Source organism: Crinia signifera, chromosome 2 (assembly GCF_055691185.1).
Source record: "Crinia signifera chromosome 2, ASM5569118v1, whole genome shotgun sequence".
In the NCBI taxonomy this organism is placed as follows: Eukaryota; Metazoa; Chordata; class Amphibia; order Anura; family Myobatrachidae; genus Crinia; species Crinia signifera.
In genome coordinates this window covers 323,292,068-323,309,713 of record NC_139218.1, presented here as the reverse complement: position 1 = coordinate 323,309,713, position 17,646 = coordinate 323,292,068, and the positions used below count along the sequence as shown (strand labels likewise).

Below are 17,646 nucleotides of genomic sequence, written 5' to 3'. Positions count from 1 at the left end.
AGTAAGGACTTCCAGTTTTCATATAACTAGGTTCACAGCCCACCGAGATCTAAGGGCACACAACCCACCAGCCCCATGATGTGAGTGGAATGGGGTAGGTCAGGAAGGCAGAGTTCCAGAGGGTACTGACTAACAGCCTAACGGTGATTCATAGATCATATACTGTACTGTAAGTTTCTATCCCTCTTGTGCATAGAGAGCATGCCAGATTTGTGGACACATGAGAAATAGATGGGTTGGTAGGCCAAACATAGATCATAGATAGAACTATATGATATTTTGTCAGATCAGAACCATTTGGACCATTTAGTCTGCCCCCTTTCCTGCTGTTGTTTCTGCAATCAGGGATAAGGGGGACACAATCTAGAGCTGCTTTCTGGGGCTATGTTGGGATGGGCAGTGCACTAACCTCCCTCTGCCTCTACTACACTGTGCTGGCCTTTACGGTAAAATTTGCATGAGGCCATGTTCCCTACTTGATTGGGTGCCATATTAGGAGCTTCTTCCTTCTTGTAGGTCCACTATCATTGTTCCACCAGTGGCACATTTGCATAGCTCCGCCACTCGCAGGCTCTCTGGAAAGCCTCCTCCCCCTCCTCTGCGGAACAGCTGCGCTTGGGGACGCTGGCTGCCTAGGATGGAGGATACTAGGGACAGCCACAGCAAGTATATTGTGGTATCTAGCCCACTGTTCTTTAACTCTTTGTGTATTAACTGCTGTTGGTTTACAGTAGTGGGACTATTACATTGCTTGCACTTATCTATATAGAGATCTACATATAGATATAGGCTTTTTTTTTTTTTGCTGTGAGATATATTTATTTTCCTGAACACAAGTGGGACTTTTACTTGTTAGTATTTAGCCCATTAATTAATTATTTAATGATTTCAGTCTGTTGGGACTATTGCTACAGTTGGTATTCAACCCAGGACTGTTGGCAGATTGCCTTTTTTATTTATGTTTTCACAATGTCAGCAAGGCCAGACAAGGGTTCAAAAGCAAAGGCTGGCTCAGCAGTTTATTTTGCTTCTACATTTTTCAATAAAAAAAATGCTTAGACTGCATAAATTCAGGTACTCTCTGCCCAAATTCTGCTTCAGGACCTGCGGTATCCAGCCTTAAGGCTTCTGCAACCCAGTTGCATATGCCAGAATGGGACAGAAGTATGGCTGAGGCTATTGCAGAGCTGCGTCAGGCTGAGGCTGCAATTGTGCCGGCTGAGGTTAGACCCACTTCTGCATTGTCTGATGAGCTGCTTTGTGCTCCCAATATCAGTAGATGTCTGACTGATAAGGCTCCTTCCTTAAATAGGATTGTTTCTTCCTCAGGGTCCACTGCTCCTACACATATACGTACATGTTCACAGAGCTCCCGTGGTGCTGGACCAAAATATTGTTCAAAAAGGTTGCACTTTATTTATTTTAAAAATCTTTCAAAAGGTTGCACTTATTGTCTTTAAAATCTTTAGAAAGGTTGCACTTTATTTCTTAATATTTGTGTGATTCCCTATAGGAGCAGTCACCATTTTATACAGTACCATTTTATAATGTGATAAACTTTTTAGGCACAACGTTTTACAATTGTTCTCTATTCCCAGTTGGACTCTCATATCTTTGTCTTTCATTATGAATAACATCTATATAAAAAGATGTCAAATGTATGTACAGTTTGATGCATATTTTCAGCTTAATAAAGCAAACAACTGGAAGATTAATAACTGCTTTTTATTTCAAATCATTGAGGGAAGGTTTGCTGCAATGGTGGCCCTGATTCTTTCGGGTTGGGATCATTTGGTCGACAGCATTAGATCGACATGGTTCTAGGTCGAAAGGTCATTAGTCGACCTTTTGACTGTCGACCTAGACAAATGTCGAATTAATGACCTGTCGGCCTAGAACCATGTCGACCTTTTCCCATGACGACCTAATGACTGTTGACCAAATGACCGCATCCCATTCTTCATGCACTGTAATCATGCTCACCATCATAATCTGCTGCTTCAGGATTGCCCCCAAAGTGCCGCACATTCCACTCTGGAAGAAAGTGGTCCTATTGTATTTAACAAATGTTATGCAGAATACAGCAGGTTGCAGCTACGTGGAGCATCAATTGTTGGTCCACATCGTTCCTCTTCATCAGGCAGCGCCAACGTCCTTTTAAACGGCCAAAGGCGTTTTCCACTGCCATAAAAGCAGAACTTAGGTTGTAGGTTATCTTTTCCGTGGACAACTCAAAATTTTGTGTGTATCCCTTCATGAACCAATGTAGTAGAGGGTAAGCAGCATCCCCAATGATGTGGACCGGGATCTCCACTTCGTCTATTAAAACTGATTTCTATAAAAAAAAAAAATAGAGATTGTCACTATTAATACAAAGGAGCCTTAAGTGCATAGTTACGATAAGCAATATATCACGTCTAAACCACAGTAGAATAATTGCGTTTGCCAAAAATACATGGGTCCATCACATACTTGCCTACCTGACCCTCTCCACGTATGATTGCCATCACCAGTGGTGAGCTAATTGTAAATGCTAAAAAAAAGGTTTTTGCCAGGCAGGCAAGTCTGGTCCATCAGAGGAAAAAATGTGTACAATATATTTTTACCTGTCTAGGGAGCAGCCATCCCCCACGCTTGTCCTCAGCAATCTCATACAGATGAGAGTTAGCAAATACTCTAGCAACATGTGCACGCCCAGGCCAGCCAATAAAGACATTTGTAAAACTAAAGGGAAAAATATATATATATTTTTTAATTGTTATAGCTAAAAAAATACATGTACAAAGGTTCCTAATGAGCAAACCGTAAAAGTGTACTTACCGGTATTGGTGGTCCACAACAGCCTGAAGTATAATAGATTGCCACCCCTTCCTGTTATAGTAGTCCGCAGGGGTGTCACGGGGAGCAATGATGGGGATATGGGTCCCATCTATAGCATCTGTACACTGCGGGAAACCACGCCTATGGAAGCCTTTGATGGTGTCATCAAGGCGCTGTCCTTCTGGCAAACAGATGAAGCGCTGGTACATGGTATCTACAAAGGCCTGTGTCACCTGGTAAATTATCCTGCAGACCGTGCCAATACCAACTCCAAACAAGCAGGAGAGTGTGCGGTACTCTCCAGGGGTAGCATACCACCAAAGGGCAATGGCTTATCTTCGCATTGGGGTGAGGGGCTGAAGGTAGTGGGTGGTCTTCATCGTCAGGGCTGGTCCAAGTAGATCCAATATATAATAAAAGGTAGCATGTGACATCCTGAAGTGGGCCATCCACTGCTCCTGCTGAAAATATTCCACGGTCTGAATGAAAGCATCTCCGTGGCACCCAGATCCTGCGATCCCGCATGGTCGTCAGCCTCAAAAGGGAGGTAAGGCTAGATGATATCAATGCTCTCCTCCGGCACAAATATTGGCGTCGAGATCTAGACCTCTCAGCCAAGAATTGTGCTCTCCTCCTCCAAGTCTGAAGCAGGTAGCAGTGTGAGAAGCTGCTTCAAACTCTATTGCTGAAAAGTACAGCACAAAGTGAAACACAGCTACTCTGTCTCCCATCTTTGCTGCAATGCTGGGAGCAGACCGCACCCCCTCCCTTTTCCCTTTCTTGTGACCTCATCTCAAACAGCCCAAAAGGTCCGTTTTTAATGACACCAGCAAGGAACGACAGGGCTGATCCATTTTCAGTGTAAAAGGGCATTACCCGGGAATAAGCCAGATTGAAATGCAGTGTAAATGGGGTCTGAGGCAGGGCATGCCCTGGCAATTTCCCGTGTTCAATTTCCCGGGTCCTGCCCGGCATTCTGGGGTAAAAGTGGTATAAGTCCCCTGATAGAGCCTAAACCTAACCCTTCAACCACACCACCCCCTTACCTAACCCTAACTTTCTCTGCATACTTTTGCTCAGGATCTTGGAATCCAGAGTCTGCATCCCCTTTGATGTCGGCAGTCTGACATCGCTATTCTGGCTGCCAGCATCCCGACCACCAGGATGCTACCCACATCCCTCTAGGGTTTTGTCACTTGTTGGAAGTCTGTCTCTGCCTGATGAAAGTGCCCTACGCCGGTGCGCAGGTGCGTGGTGATGTCACCCATGCACCCGCGCAAAGCACTGCTGGGAACAGGCTTCAGAAGAAACTTCAAGCCCATCAGCAGCCCTTGTTACTGACAGCTGGTCACTATATTTTTCTATTATTGACTACATGTGTTGCTTTGCCTAGTGCAGCCAGCCCATCAGCTTGTGGGCCACAAAATTAGCTGGCCGGGGCCGCTAGCAGCCCACGGAACGCGAGTTTGACATGCCTGGTCTAATCAATGCTGTAAAAGAGTATTTCTTGCCTAACTGGAACCTAATTACCCTAATGCCCCATAAATTCAGGTGATGACTAGATTTATACTGCACATACTGATGTCAGATGGGGGTGGGGCGATGGTGCGTTATTAGGGGCAGTGGAAGAGGCAGCATTTGGAGCTGATGCAGTTTCCAAACGCTGACTCTACCATAATGTGAACAGGACCCGGGTCGCTCAACCCGGGGTACCCATTCATATTGCACAACAACCCAGGTCCGAGCCAGGATTAACAATACTGTATCTCACCTTGACCCAGGTTAATACATCATTTATCCGGCAATAACCCAGGTTGAGGATGCAGTGTGAAAGGGGGTCTACAAAATAGGGCTATAATCGCCCTGTGTGTATGCTGCATTAGTGTTTGTATCTACAAAAATTACAAGTCATTTATTGCGCACTAACAATGTTTTTAGTTATGTTTTAATTGCTAGAAATGAGACACATTGTTGGATTTTGATAGTATTTGGGAAATGTTGCTTAGGGGTGAGTATTTGGGAAATGTTGCTTAGGGGTGAGCTATCTGGTTGAATTTTGTTTTGCATGTTTACCGAAGTGATAGTGATAGAACTTTAAACAGTGGGAGGAGATGAGGTGACCTGGTAACTAGTCACCTTTAGTCCTTAAAACCACTGTTCGTTAAGCCTTGTGCTATAACTTCATGAAGAGATCCCATTTTGAAAGTAAGTTTTTACAATATTTATTTCTGAACTTTAACATTTCTAATGTATACAGCATAAGTGAAAATAAACTGAAGTTGTTTCATATGGAGTCATGGAACATTTTGTACTTTTATTTTTGCCTGCTTCAACTTACTATGTCCATTTTTGTAGCAGCAATGCAATGTCACTACTATCACTGACCGGGCTTATGTATCCCAACAATGCTATAGTGTAGAGTACCACTTAATCAACTCAAAGGTATGTGTTCTGGTATTACTTTCCCCAGAATACAATTTAATCTTGGAACATATACTTAGTATATGTCTAACTGTCTTGAACAATACAGGCACTGTGTAATATGTGTATTTACTTTTTAACACTGTGGGTGGAGAGACGGTACGTAGATCGTAAGGCGATATTAAATTGACCTATTTTTTGGCGCATATCACGCTCATTTTGCTCAGGTTTAGCCATGCATTTAAGCTCACCACACCCGGGATAGTAAACTGCTGGTGAAAAACAATTGAATGCCAACCTACAATATATGTTTTGTGCCTATAGTTTGCAGTATAGCATGAGATATCCTATTTTATTGACATTTAAATTTTTTTATCTTTCAAGCAGTATGTTAGTATATCTGTCTTATATACAGTAACACAATATAAATAATATTGCTTCAGTGTTTTAATATATAGTCGCCATTATTAACTTTTATACTTCTCGTTCATTATTTTTCTTGCAGGTTTGCTGTATTAGTACTTTTTTCATAAATGGAGAAACTATTTAGTTTTGTGATTGTTATGCTGCTATATCCATGTTTAATCAGCAATACTCCTATGGATCGCAACAAAGCGGATGTACTATCTGTAGCAAGTGCAACTGTGGATAGCCCTGACCATATTCCTCCTATAAAAGATTTATTTTGGGCAAAAGGAAACCTTTCCTGCCACCAGCTCTTAAAGGATTGCACAGAATATGTTGACCTCCTCCCTCCAGCCTCATCACAGTTTACAAAACCAGCAATGGCCTTGGGATTAATGGAGGTTGGATGCTTAGCTGAAACAGACCAGTTTTATTTGGATTTGATAAAGGATGAAGACACCAGAAAGATGTTTCAGTTTTTAACGGAGCTGTTTAAAACTTCTACACACCAAGTTCCTGCCCAACATCACCATAGACAAAAGCATGTGATGGAACTTGACTTACTGCGGTACAATTTAGACTCTCTCTTTCCTGGTGCTCAATATACACACCATCAGCATTGTTCTGGGTTCCAGCAGGAGAGCAAAACTGTTGTCTTGAATGGTTTGGAACTTGGTTTACATTCATCTCTACAGGAGGCAAAAGAGCACTGTGATAGGCTTGGTCCTTCCTGTGCAGGTGTTTCTTTAGATAGAAGGGGGAAATTTCGCAGTGTGGCAAGATATGGTGGGTATATTATGCCTCAGAATGGAACAAGCTTGTGGCTGCATCACTGCTCTGCTGAACATCGAAGAAGACGTTCTTCTGATACCGAATGCCATATTGAGAAAGAATTGCGCATCCATAATGTTATGCAGTGGGTTCCAGTTGTCAGTGGCTGGTACAATGCTGGTAGTGCCATTTACTATGCCACACAGGGATGCTCAGTGCAAGCTGAGAATCGGGGGATTGAAGCGTCAATTGATCTAGGCTCTGACGCTCTTCTTATGGCCACTGGGGGGTCATCAGTAGGTATAGGTCTGGCTGTAAAACCTGCATTAAAAGCAGGTGTCAAGGCAGTTATAGATTATTTTAAAAATGATTCATAAATCAACCCTACCCAATGCCCCTTTTAAATTGTTCTTCTACCCCCTCTTTACCCCTTTTTAATTATTTTTATCTTCCCTTTTTCTTCCTCTTTTTTTTGTCATATTTCATTTTAAAATGTACCAATGATGTATGTGTTTGATGTTAAATGTAGAACCGATCTACGTATTCTTGATTTTGTGTATTCACAATTTTATGCATATATTGTAATGCTAAATTTCTCTAATAAAACTACCTAAGTAAAAAAAAAATGATTCATAAGATGATTGTAATATCTGGTCAATATGAAAAACAGAAAATTTAAATTTCCGATGTAATGATACCATTCTACAGAGTAATTGTTATTTAGAAGTTAATTAAAGTATGTCTGTAGCTCTAAATGCATATAATAAGCAACTTTTATTTAGACTAATCCCCTATATGTTACACACACATACACTCGCCATTCCTAGGTTGTGGTGCAGTGGCCTGTGACCACATTGTTTTTTAGTTAGTCAAGCAGAGGGCTCAGCGCTCACCATAGTAATCTCACTCATTGATTGTGTTTCAACCTACTGTACATATGAAAATGATGATCATTGTCACCTGTTTAGTTATTTTTGAAAGCATTCTTACTTTGCGGCATATTTTCAACACATGCCTAAACTTTTGCACAGTACTGTATAGTTTAGTCAAGAATTATCATAAAATTAATGATTTTTTTTCTATCCAAGCCTAGTGCAACCTGTACTGGGAGAGTTAGGGGTCGATCCTATTAACTCCGTAGTGTGCGAGTTGCCGTTCGGGTGCCGTTTTAACGCTGAAAACGGCACCCAAATTAAGCCTTACTCGCACCCTTCACAGAGCCAAATTCGCTGAAAATTGCATGCACCCTTATGGAGGTGCAAGCACTTTTCAGCAAATTCGGCCTGCCATAAAGTGTGCCCGGTGTCATGATTCGCATTCGAATCATCCCAACCATTCGGGGGTTAATAGGTTTGACCCCTTAAACTGGCCATACACTGCACGAAAATGCAGCAGACCAGCTGTCAGGAGAGGAATTTGCTGCCTTTTAATTGGAGTGCCACCATACACTACACCATGAATGAAGGGGATCTCCACAGCCTCAATTTGGCTGACTGGTTCGTTTGCAAAAACCGCAATGATTATGATTAAATCCAGGGATTTTGCCTGATTTGTTCAATTGTTGTGCAATGTATGGCCAGCTTTAGTCACATGAGCACACAGTTGGTAAGAATATGGTTCAAATAGGTTAGTGAGTATGACGGTGCAGGGGCAAATAATCTGGCACAATTGGGGTTACACTTCAAAATATTCAAGTATTATAGCTTACGTGTGAATATAAGCTGGCAATTTAAAATGGTCTATAGGAGAAGAAATATATTAAATGGTCTATAGGAGAAGAAATATATTAAAATTATATTAAATTTCGTGAGACAGAACAATGTTGTTCACAGACATATTGTGTACATACTGTACACACTGATCTGTCAAAAATATCAAACAAATGTTATTCAGTGTTTACCCAGCATAACTCTAATACTAAACCATTTAAAAAAAACTGTTATCACCAATCCCAAGACTTTGTTATACCCCTTTTACACCGCCGAAAAATCCGGGTCAGACCCGGATCATCGGCGGTGTAAATGGAGTATATCCGTGTCCATTTACACGGGTCCTCTACCCAGGTCCTGACCTGGGTAGAACCTGGATAGGACCCCTGTAAAGGCCGGTGTAAATGGTCCCGCTGCGGGTGCAGGCACTCGCAGCGGGTCCACAGCGTGCAGCACTGGGGAAGCTGTCCCCAGGTGCTGGGAGAAGGGGGGTGTCTGCGGCTGCTGAGGGGAGGTGGGGGTACTTGTCAGCCTGAGATTGGAGCTGGAGGGGATGATGTGCGCTGCCGCCGCTGCTGCTGGTGAATCAGGCCCAATAGCATACAACTGCGGGCTGCGGGGGATGATGGTCGGAGCCTGAGGGGATGATGTGCGCCGCTGCTGCTGTACCTCCCCCCGCAGCCGCGAAGTTCCTGCGGCGAATGGACAATCAGCATCGGGGGTCCCTCCGGTGCATGGGAACTAGTACTATTTCCCATGCGCCGGAGGGACCCTCGCCAATGACTTTCCATTCGTCGCAGGAACTTCGCGGCTGCAGGGGGAGGTACAGCATCAGCGGCGCACAGCATCCCCCCTGGCTCCGACCATCATCCCCTGCAGTTGTATGATATTGGACCTGATTCAGCAGCAGTGGCGGCGGCGCACATCATCCCCTCCGGCTCCGACCATCATCCCCTGCAGTTGTATGATATTGGGCCTGATTCAGCAGCGGTGGCGCACATCATCCCCTCCGGCTCCGACCATCATCCCCTGCAGTTGTATGATATTGGGCCTGATACAGCAGCAGCGGCGGCAGCGCACATCATCCCCTCTGCCTCCGACCATCATCCTCTGCAGTTGTATGATATTGGGCCTGATTCAGCAGCAGCAGCGGCGGCGCACATCATCCCCTCCGGCTCCGACCTCAGGCTGACAGGTACCCCCACCTCCCCTCAGCAGCCGCAGACACCCCCCTTCTCCCAGCACCCGGGGACAGCTTCCCCCCTCCTACCCCTTCAGAATATTTATTTAAGTAGTAGTGTGTGTATATATATATATATATATATATATATATAAGTCCTTTGGCGGCACTCCAAATTGAAAGGCAAATGGTTCCTAATGGTGCCCTCCGATGCAGACAGTGTGTGCTGTCTCAATGTAGAGTCCTGGAGGGTATGGCGGCACCTATATATATATATATATATATATATATATATATATATGGCAATCCCAAAAAGACACGTCACTCCGGGTCTGGTAAACTCAAAACGTAGTTTTACTGGTGTCTACGGCGTTTCGGGCCAAGCCCGTCTTCAGGACATACTCAGTTAAACATGCATCAGTGACTGACATTTATACATTTGTGTGTGACTTACCCATCCCGGCGCTGCCCGCTCTCACATCCGTCCACCGGCGTGTTCTCCGTCTCATTTCCGGGTTCCCCTCCCGGAAGTGGCGTATCGCCGTCTGGGAACGTCATGCTGGACGGGCAGCACTGCGATGCACTAAGTTGTGTATCTGCAAAAAACAAACAACAGTTGCAAAGTTATTATTCGTGTGCCCCTATGTTATAACTGTGTTATTTTATCTCTATTCCGTGTCTACGATGTGAAAAAATCTCGAAGGGGTCATTAGTATTATTAAACTTGTGCCGCTGTTTTATGTGCATATCTTTCCATAATATGTGTTACTCGTTAAATGATCACTAGGTGGCACTGGTGCTTTTATGTGTAAATTCTCTCCAATATAGGAAAAAAGGTTTTTTTTAAACAGTGTCTTGTATTAAAACACAGTAATTAACATCCGTGTGTCTATGTTATAAAAAAAAAAAAATACTGTACATGTAATTCAAACACCAATATATAGACAAACACATCTCCTATCTACATAATATCTGAAAATAATGTATCTTTGAAATATATGAAAAAAATATAAAAAAAAATTTTAAAAGTACTTGTCACACACGAGGAGGGGTGTCATGACTCCCTCTGTCAGACTGTTTCTTTCCAGTCGACATCTCCCCCTGTGTCGACATGTGTGTCTAATATCAAAAACTCAAACAATTTATTAAAAAAATACAAACGTGACTATTTTCAAACAAACTAACCAAACCAAACTGAGAAATTATGTGAATTGATGATCTACTCTCGTGTATTAAAATTTTGCCCTGTTGGGCTATATCGCACTCACAGCTTAATGTTTATTGTGTTACGTGGCAACAATTTCAAATTTTCTCTATTGCAATTATTGGCTGTTCTCCAAGACCTAAATGGTAATATTCTTTTTTGATGTAGTCTTGTCTGTAAACAGATTTGCCCCTATTCTATGGGCCTTGGTAGCATCTACAGAAAATATAACTAGATCATGATTATAAAAAACACCCAAAATGGTTGGCTTCATTCAGCCCATGTGGGCTCACAGTGTTGAGCCTGTATATCCATTTACTCTCCAGACATAACAATTGCTTATCCCTGTCTCCTCCCCTTAAGGAGGCTGGGATGTGGTCAATCATCCGGTATCTTAGTGCCGCGATGTTGTGCTTTGCTGTGGCAAAATGCCGGGCTACTGCCTGTTCGCTGGTCCCACTGTTTAAGGCGCCCCTGATGGCTGCTCTGTGTTGGGCCATCCTCTCCTTAAATTGTGATACCGTTTTGCCCACATAATGTAGGCCGCACGGACACGAAATAAGGTATACTACATATCTTGTAGTGCATGTGAGGGCATATCTGATGTTATATGCCTTGCCTGAATATGGGTGCCTGAAGGTGTCACCCACTACCATATGGCTGCAGGTGGCACAACCAAGACACCTATAGCATCCTGCTTTCCTGGAAAGGAAATGTGTTGGCCTGTTAGTTCGACGACGAGAAAGGAGACCCCCAAGACAACAATACTCCAGCACGTCAGCCAGCGACACGGAGGCCCCGAAACCTCCTGGCAGAAATAGCAGGAGACCAACTGGCCCTTTAGGGGTGGACACCCGGTCCAAAATCCGGTTCCGAGAACAGAGGGGTACAGGTCCCATAAGTGAACCAGAAGAGGGGGCTAGAGTCAAAGGACCCGGAAGGCAACCCAGAAATTCCAGGGGAAGGAAAAATTAATCTTTAATTTATCTGCGACACCACTCACCGAAAACGAAATTAAGCTCCTGAGCAAAGGCCTCACGTTTGTACCAACAACCAATCAAGATGATTTCCAGTTGAAAATTGACAACTATAAAGTACAGCGGAAGCTGCGGCTCAGGGACCACTTTGAGAAGAAGGGAGGAAATACAGAGACACTTGATTCACATGATTTACACCAACACAGCATAGAGAAAAAATTAGGAAAAAACAGTACTTTTGACCCCCAAACGTTTAATGCCTCCATCAGGACATTTTCAAGACTGATGGATACAAGGACTACTGAGGCAAAAGCCAGCACCAGATCCAATCTTACCAAAGATGAGAGACTGGCCTTAAAATAATTAAGTGCCAGAGAAGATATAGTGATCCGTGGAGCGGACAAAGGGGGCTCAATAGTAATTCAGGGGATAGAGGCATATAGGGCTGAGTGCAATCGCCAATTACTAAATGAGGATGTCTACAAACTCTTACCCAGCAATTTAACTGAGATATATTCAAAAGAGCTGGAAGAAATCTTAAATTGGGCGGTACAAGAGGAAATGATCTCTAAAGACCTCAAGAAACAATTGCACAAAACAAAGCCCAAGACCGCTTTGTTTTACACAATCCCCAAGATCCATAAGGACGCACAGAGGCCTCCGGGTAGACCGATCATATCGGCCCGGGGGTCTCTGTGCGAACCACTGGCTATCTTTGTGGACTATTACCTGCAGCCCTGTATACAAGCTACAGCAACCTACCTGAAGGATACAACCATGCTACTATCTAGACTGGCCAGCATGGAAACTCTTCCGGAGAATATGGTCATGGCTTGTGTGGATGTCACGAATTTATACACGTGCATCCCGCATGAGCAGGGACTGTTAGCTACCAGAGAGTTGATTACTGACAATCCACTATATACTGGCCCGCAAATTTAATTTTTTTCTAAAAATATTGGAATTTACTCTAACCCATAACTGTTTTTTACATGATGGACAATTTTTTAACCAGAACTCTGGATGTGCGATGGGTTCACCAGCAGCACCTGTCTATGCAAACACGTACATGTACAGTGTCGAGAATGCAATTTTTTTCAGGAATGTCAACATCAGTGCCAAGATATTTTTATATCTTAGATATATTGATGACATCATTATATTCTGGACAGGGGCAGAGGAAGAACTAGAGGATGTCCTACAAACACATAATGCCTCCCCAAGCCCAGTAAAGTTGACATATACCATGAGTCGTGCCAAAATCAATTTTTTGGATGTACAGGTAGAAGTAAAAGATGGTGGCCTGATCACACAACTGTACTCCAAGACGACCGACCGCAATACTATTTTGCATAAACAGAGCTTTCACCCAAATCACACTACCCTCAGCCTACCTTATTCCCAATTCTTGCGAGTATGTCGCATTAATAACATAGAGGGGATCAGGGATAGATAACTAGAGGAAATGGTTAATACATTTTTAGTCAGGGGGTATCATATAAAAGACCTCACAAAAGCAAGAGAGAAGGCAACCAGGGTGAGTCGACAAGAGCTGCTTACACATGCTAAAAAGGACAAGAATAAAAAAGAACAACAGCCCTTCATGTGGGTAACCCATTACACCAATAAGAGTCCTGATATGGTTAAACAAGTAAAAAACATCTGGCCCATAATAAATAGTGACCCAGACCTAAAGAGTCTGAAGGGGTCAAGACTGATGCCTAGTTACATCAGGGGTCCAAACCTGAAAGACATCCTTGTGAAGACAGACCTAACTGGGAGAGGAACTAACAGGCCAACACATTTCCTTTCCAGGAAAGCAGGATGCTATAGGTGTCTTGGTTGTGCCACCTGCAGCCATATGGTAGTGGGTGACACCTTCAGGCACCCATATTCAGGCAAGGCATATAACACCAGATATGCCCTCACATGCACTACAAGATATGTAGTATACCTTATTTCGTGTCCGTGCGGCCTACATTATGTGGGCAAAACGGTAACACAATTTAAGGAGAGGATGGCCCAACACAGAGCAGCCATCAGGGCCGCCTTAAACAGTGGGACCAGCGAACAGGCAGTAGCCCGGCATTTTGCCACAGCAAAGCACAACATCGCGGCACTAAGATACCGGATGATTGACCACATCCCAGCCTCCTTAAGGGGAGGAGACAGGGATAAGCAATTGTTATGTCTGGAGAGTAAATGGATATACAGGCTCAACACTGTGAGCCCACATGGGCTGAATGAAGCCAACCATTTTGGGTGTTTTTTATAATCATGATCTAGTTATATTTTCTGTAGCTGTTACCAAGGCCCATAGAATAGGGGCAAATCTGTTTACAGACAAGACTACATCAAAAAAGAATATTACCATTTAGGTCTTGGAGAACAGCCAATAATTGCAATAGAGAAAATTTGAAATTGTTGCCACGTAACACAATAAACATTAAGCTGTGAGTGCGATATAGCCCAACAGGGCAAAATTTGAATACACGAGAGTAGATCATCAATTCACATAATTTCTCACAGTTTGGTTTGGTTAGTTTGTTTGAAAATAGTCACGTTTGTATTTTTTTAATAAATTGTTTGAGTTTTTGATATTAGACACACATGTCGACACAGGGGGAGATGTCGACTGGAAAGAAACAGTCTGACAGAGGGAGTCATGACACCCCTCCTCGTGTGTGACAAGTACTTTTAAATTTTTTTTTATATTTTTTTCATATATTTCAAAGATACATTATTTTCAGATATTATGTAGATAGGAGATGTGTTTGTCTATATATTGGTGTTTGAATTACATGTACAGTATTTTTTTTTTATTTTTTTATAACATAGACACACGGATGTTAATTACTGTGTTTTAATACAAGACACTGTTTAAAAAAAAACTTTTTTCCTATATTGGAGAGAATTTACACATAAAAGCACCAGTGCCACCTAGTGATCATTTAACGAGTAACACATATTATGGAAAGATATGCACATAAAACAGCGGCACAAGTTTAATAATACTAATGACCCCTTCGAGATTTTTTCACATCGTAAACACGGAATAGAGATAAAATAACACAGTTATAACATAGGGGCACACGAATAATAACTTTGCAACTGTTGTTTGTTTTTTGCAGATACACAACTTAGTGCATCGCAGTGCTGCCCGTCCAGCATGACGTTCCCAGACGGCTATACGTCACTTCCGGGAGGGGAACCCGGAAATGAGACGGAGAACACGCCGGTGGACGGATGTGAGAGCGGGCAGCGCCGGGATGGGTAAGTCACACACAAATGTATAAATGTCAGTCACTGATGTATGTTTAACTGAGTATGTCCTGAAGACGGGCTTGGCCCGAAACGCCGTAGACACCAGTAAAACTACGTTTTGAGTTTACCAGACCAGGAGTGACGTGTCTTTTTGGGATTGCTGTATGTGGTCAGTGATCTCCTGACTATTGGACGAGCACCCGGGCAAGCTATACTTGATACACTGGTGGGCAGTGCCGGATCTTGTGGAGATATATATATATATATATATGTATATATGTGTTGCCTCCTGGCAACAAGTAATTTCAGCCCCCTTGGCAACAAGCAAGCATTTTTAACGACATCCATAAGGAAAGGCAGTGCTGACCCAGGTTCAGTGTAAATGGTGCACAGTGGCGTAACTAGCGGTAGGCAGCCCCAGCGGTGGCGGGGGGGAGCCGGGGCCACAGGGGCGCAGGTGTTGGAGGTGCGCTCGGCAACCTTCTCCATGGCAAACTCAGCAGCAGCCCGCAGGCTGTTTGTCTCCTGCAGCCACCATCCCCAGGTATAGGCGGTCCTGCGCTGTCACATCTCTGAGTGACAGCTCCGTTAGCCCCTCAGCACTCCGTTACCAACAGCCAATTGTAGCGCTGCTTGTGGGGGGGTCCCATCGCTGTAGTGTGCGGTGCCCGCGCTGTGTAAAGGCAGCGTCCCTTGACTGAAGAGAGCCCCGGCGCTAGATTTGCAGCCGCTCTGAGGAGACGCTGTATCATTATGCGGCCGGTGGATGTCATTATGCCAGGAGGAGACGGAGCCCGCTGTGACATTATGCTGGGAGGGGGAGCTGTCAATCACCGCCCGACGGTGTCTCCAAATAGCGCCCGCAGCGCTATTTCATTGCCTGCCTAACAGAACCCTCCTGCTCCAGACTGCAAGGCTGTGCAGACTTCAAGCCAGCAGAGAGACCTCTGCAGGAGCGGATAAGTACAATAACTGCACCAATACACCTGCACCAAGTTTGCGTATGAGTGTGTACACCTACCCCCCTCTGCAGCCTATAACCCTAACCATACACATACACACACACACACACACTGCAGCCTATAACCCTAACCATACACACACACACACATATACCGCAGCCTATAACAATAACCATACACACACACACATACACACACACTGCAGCCTATAACCCTAACCATACACACACACACACACACACTGCAGCCTATAACCCTAACCATACACACACACCGCAGCCTATAACCCTAACCATACACACACACACACTGCAGCCTATAACCCTAACCCTAAACATACACACACACACCCACCCACCGCAGCCTATAACCCTAACCATACACATACACACACACCGCAGCCTATAACCCTAACCATATACACACACCGCCGCCTATAACCCTAACCATACACACACACCGCCGTCTATAACCCTAACCCAGGGTTGCCGACCCTCCCGGAATTTCCGGGAGTCTCCCGAAAATCGGGTACCCCCTCCCGGCCCCCGGAAGGGTGGGCAACCCTCCCGGATTCAGGGGGGACCCCCGCTGACCCCCGGATCGCGGCATTAAAATGCCACAATCCTCGGGTCTCAGAGGAGGGGGCGGAGCTAAAACGGCACGATCGCATCATTTTAGCCCCGCCCCCTCCATGGAGATCCCTGAATTTGCTGCTTTTACCAACATGGGGGCGGGGCTTAATGATGTCACTCGTAAGCCCCGCCCCATGAGCGGCTGCTGAAACTCTCCTCTCCAGGCTTCTCCCGGAGAGGAGAATGTTAAAGTCGGCAACCCTGCCCTAACCATACACACCGCAGCCTATAACCCTAACCATACACTTACACACCACAGCCTATAACCCTAACCATACACACACACCACAGCCTATAACCCTAACCATACACACACACACACACCCCGCAGCCTATAACCCTAACCATACAAGCACGCACCCCACAACCTATAACCCTAACCATACACACACCGCAGCCTATAACACTAACCATACATGCACACCACGCAACCCTAACCTTACACACATTCACACACACACACCGCAGTCTATAACATTAACCATACATGCACACCACGCATCCCACAACCCTAACCTTACACACACACACACTGCAGCCTATAACATTAACCATACATACATGCACATGGTGTGCATGTATGTATGGTTAATGTTATAGGCTGCAGTGTGTGTGTGTGTAAGGTTACACTATATGATACACACTGTAATTCCACTCAGACTATACATCCCACAACCCTAACCTTACACACACACACACCGCAGCCTATAACACTAACCTTACACACACACCGCAGCCTATAACACTAACCATACACCCACCCCGCAACTTATAACCCTAACCATAGAGTGTATAGTGTAAGGAACATTATGGTGTGGGGTGTATAGTCTGAGTGGAATTACAGTGTGTATCATATAGTGTAAGTGACATTAAGATGTATTGCCTAATGTATAAGGGACAGTATGTGGGGGGGCGCCTGAAAATATTTTGGCTGGGGGGAGCAAAATTTATAGTTACGCCACTGATGGTGCAGACCCAGGTTGAACTGCTGTGTAAATGGGGTATAAAGCAGGGTCAGACCCTGGAAACTCCAGCGTTCAAAGACCAGGGTCGGACCAGGGTTTTTGGTGTAAAAGGGGTATTAGTCCTCCATACCCTTCAATGGGAGCCCTTCCATCAGGTACAGGGGCAGATGTATTAAGCCTTAACAAGAGATAAATGTAAGGGTGATAAGGAGAGATAAACATCCAGCCAATCAGCTCCTTACTGACTTTTTTCAAACACAGCCTGTAACATGGCAGTTAGGAGGTGATTGGCTGGACATTTATCTCTCTTTATCAACCGTGCATTTATCTCTTGTT

The 17,646-nt window shown here is 44.3% G+C and overlaps 1 protein-coding gene across 1 annotated transcript; it reads left to right on the top strand.

Moving 5' to 3' along the window:
• The first annotated feature begins 4,941 nt into the window (after positions 1-4,941).
• Positions 4,942-6,992, top strand: APOF (apolipoprotein F). Its single transcript, XM_083169221.1, has 2 exons — positions 4,942-5,025; positions 5,747-6,992. The coding sequence occupies exon 2, from the start codon at positions 5,775-5,777 to the stop codon at positions 6,792-6,794; it is 1,020 nt and encodes a 339-aa protein (XP_083025347.1). The 5' UTR covers positions 4,942-5,025; positions 5,747-5,774; the 3' UTR covers positions 6,795-6,992.
• Positions 6,993-17,646: the final 10,654 nt, after the last annotated feature.

Excerpts from the sequence above, each read along its gene's own strand:
- APOF (XM_083169221.1), top strand. The coding sequence starts at position 5,775 with ATGGAGAAACTATTTAGTTTTGTGATTGTTATGCTGCTATATCCATGT.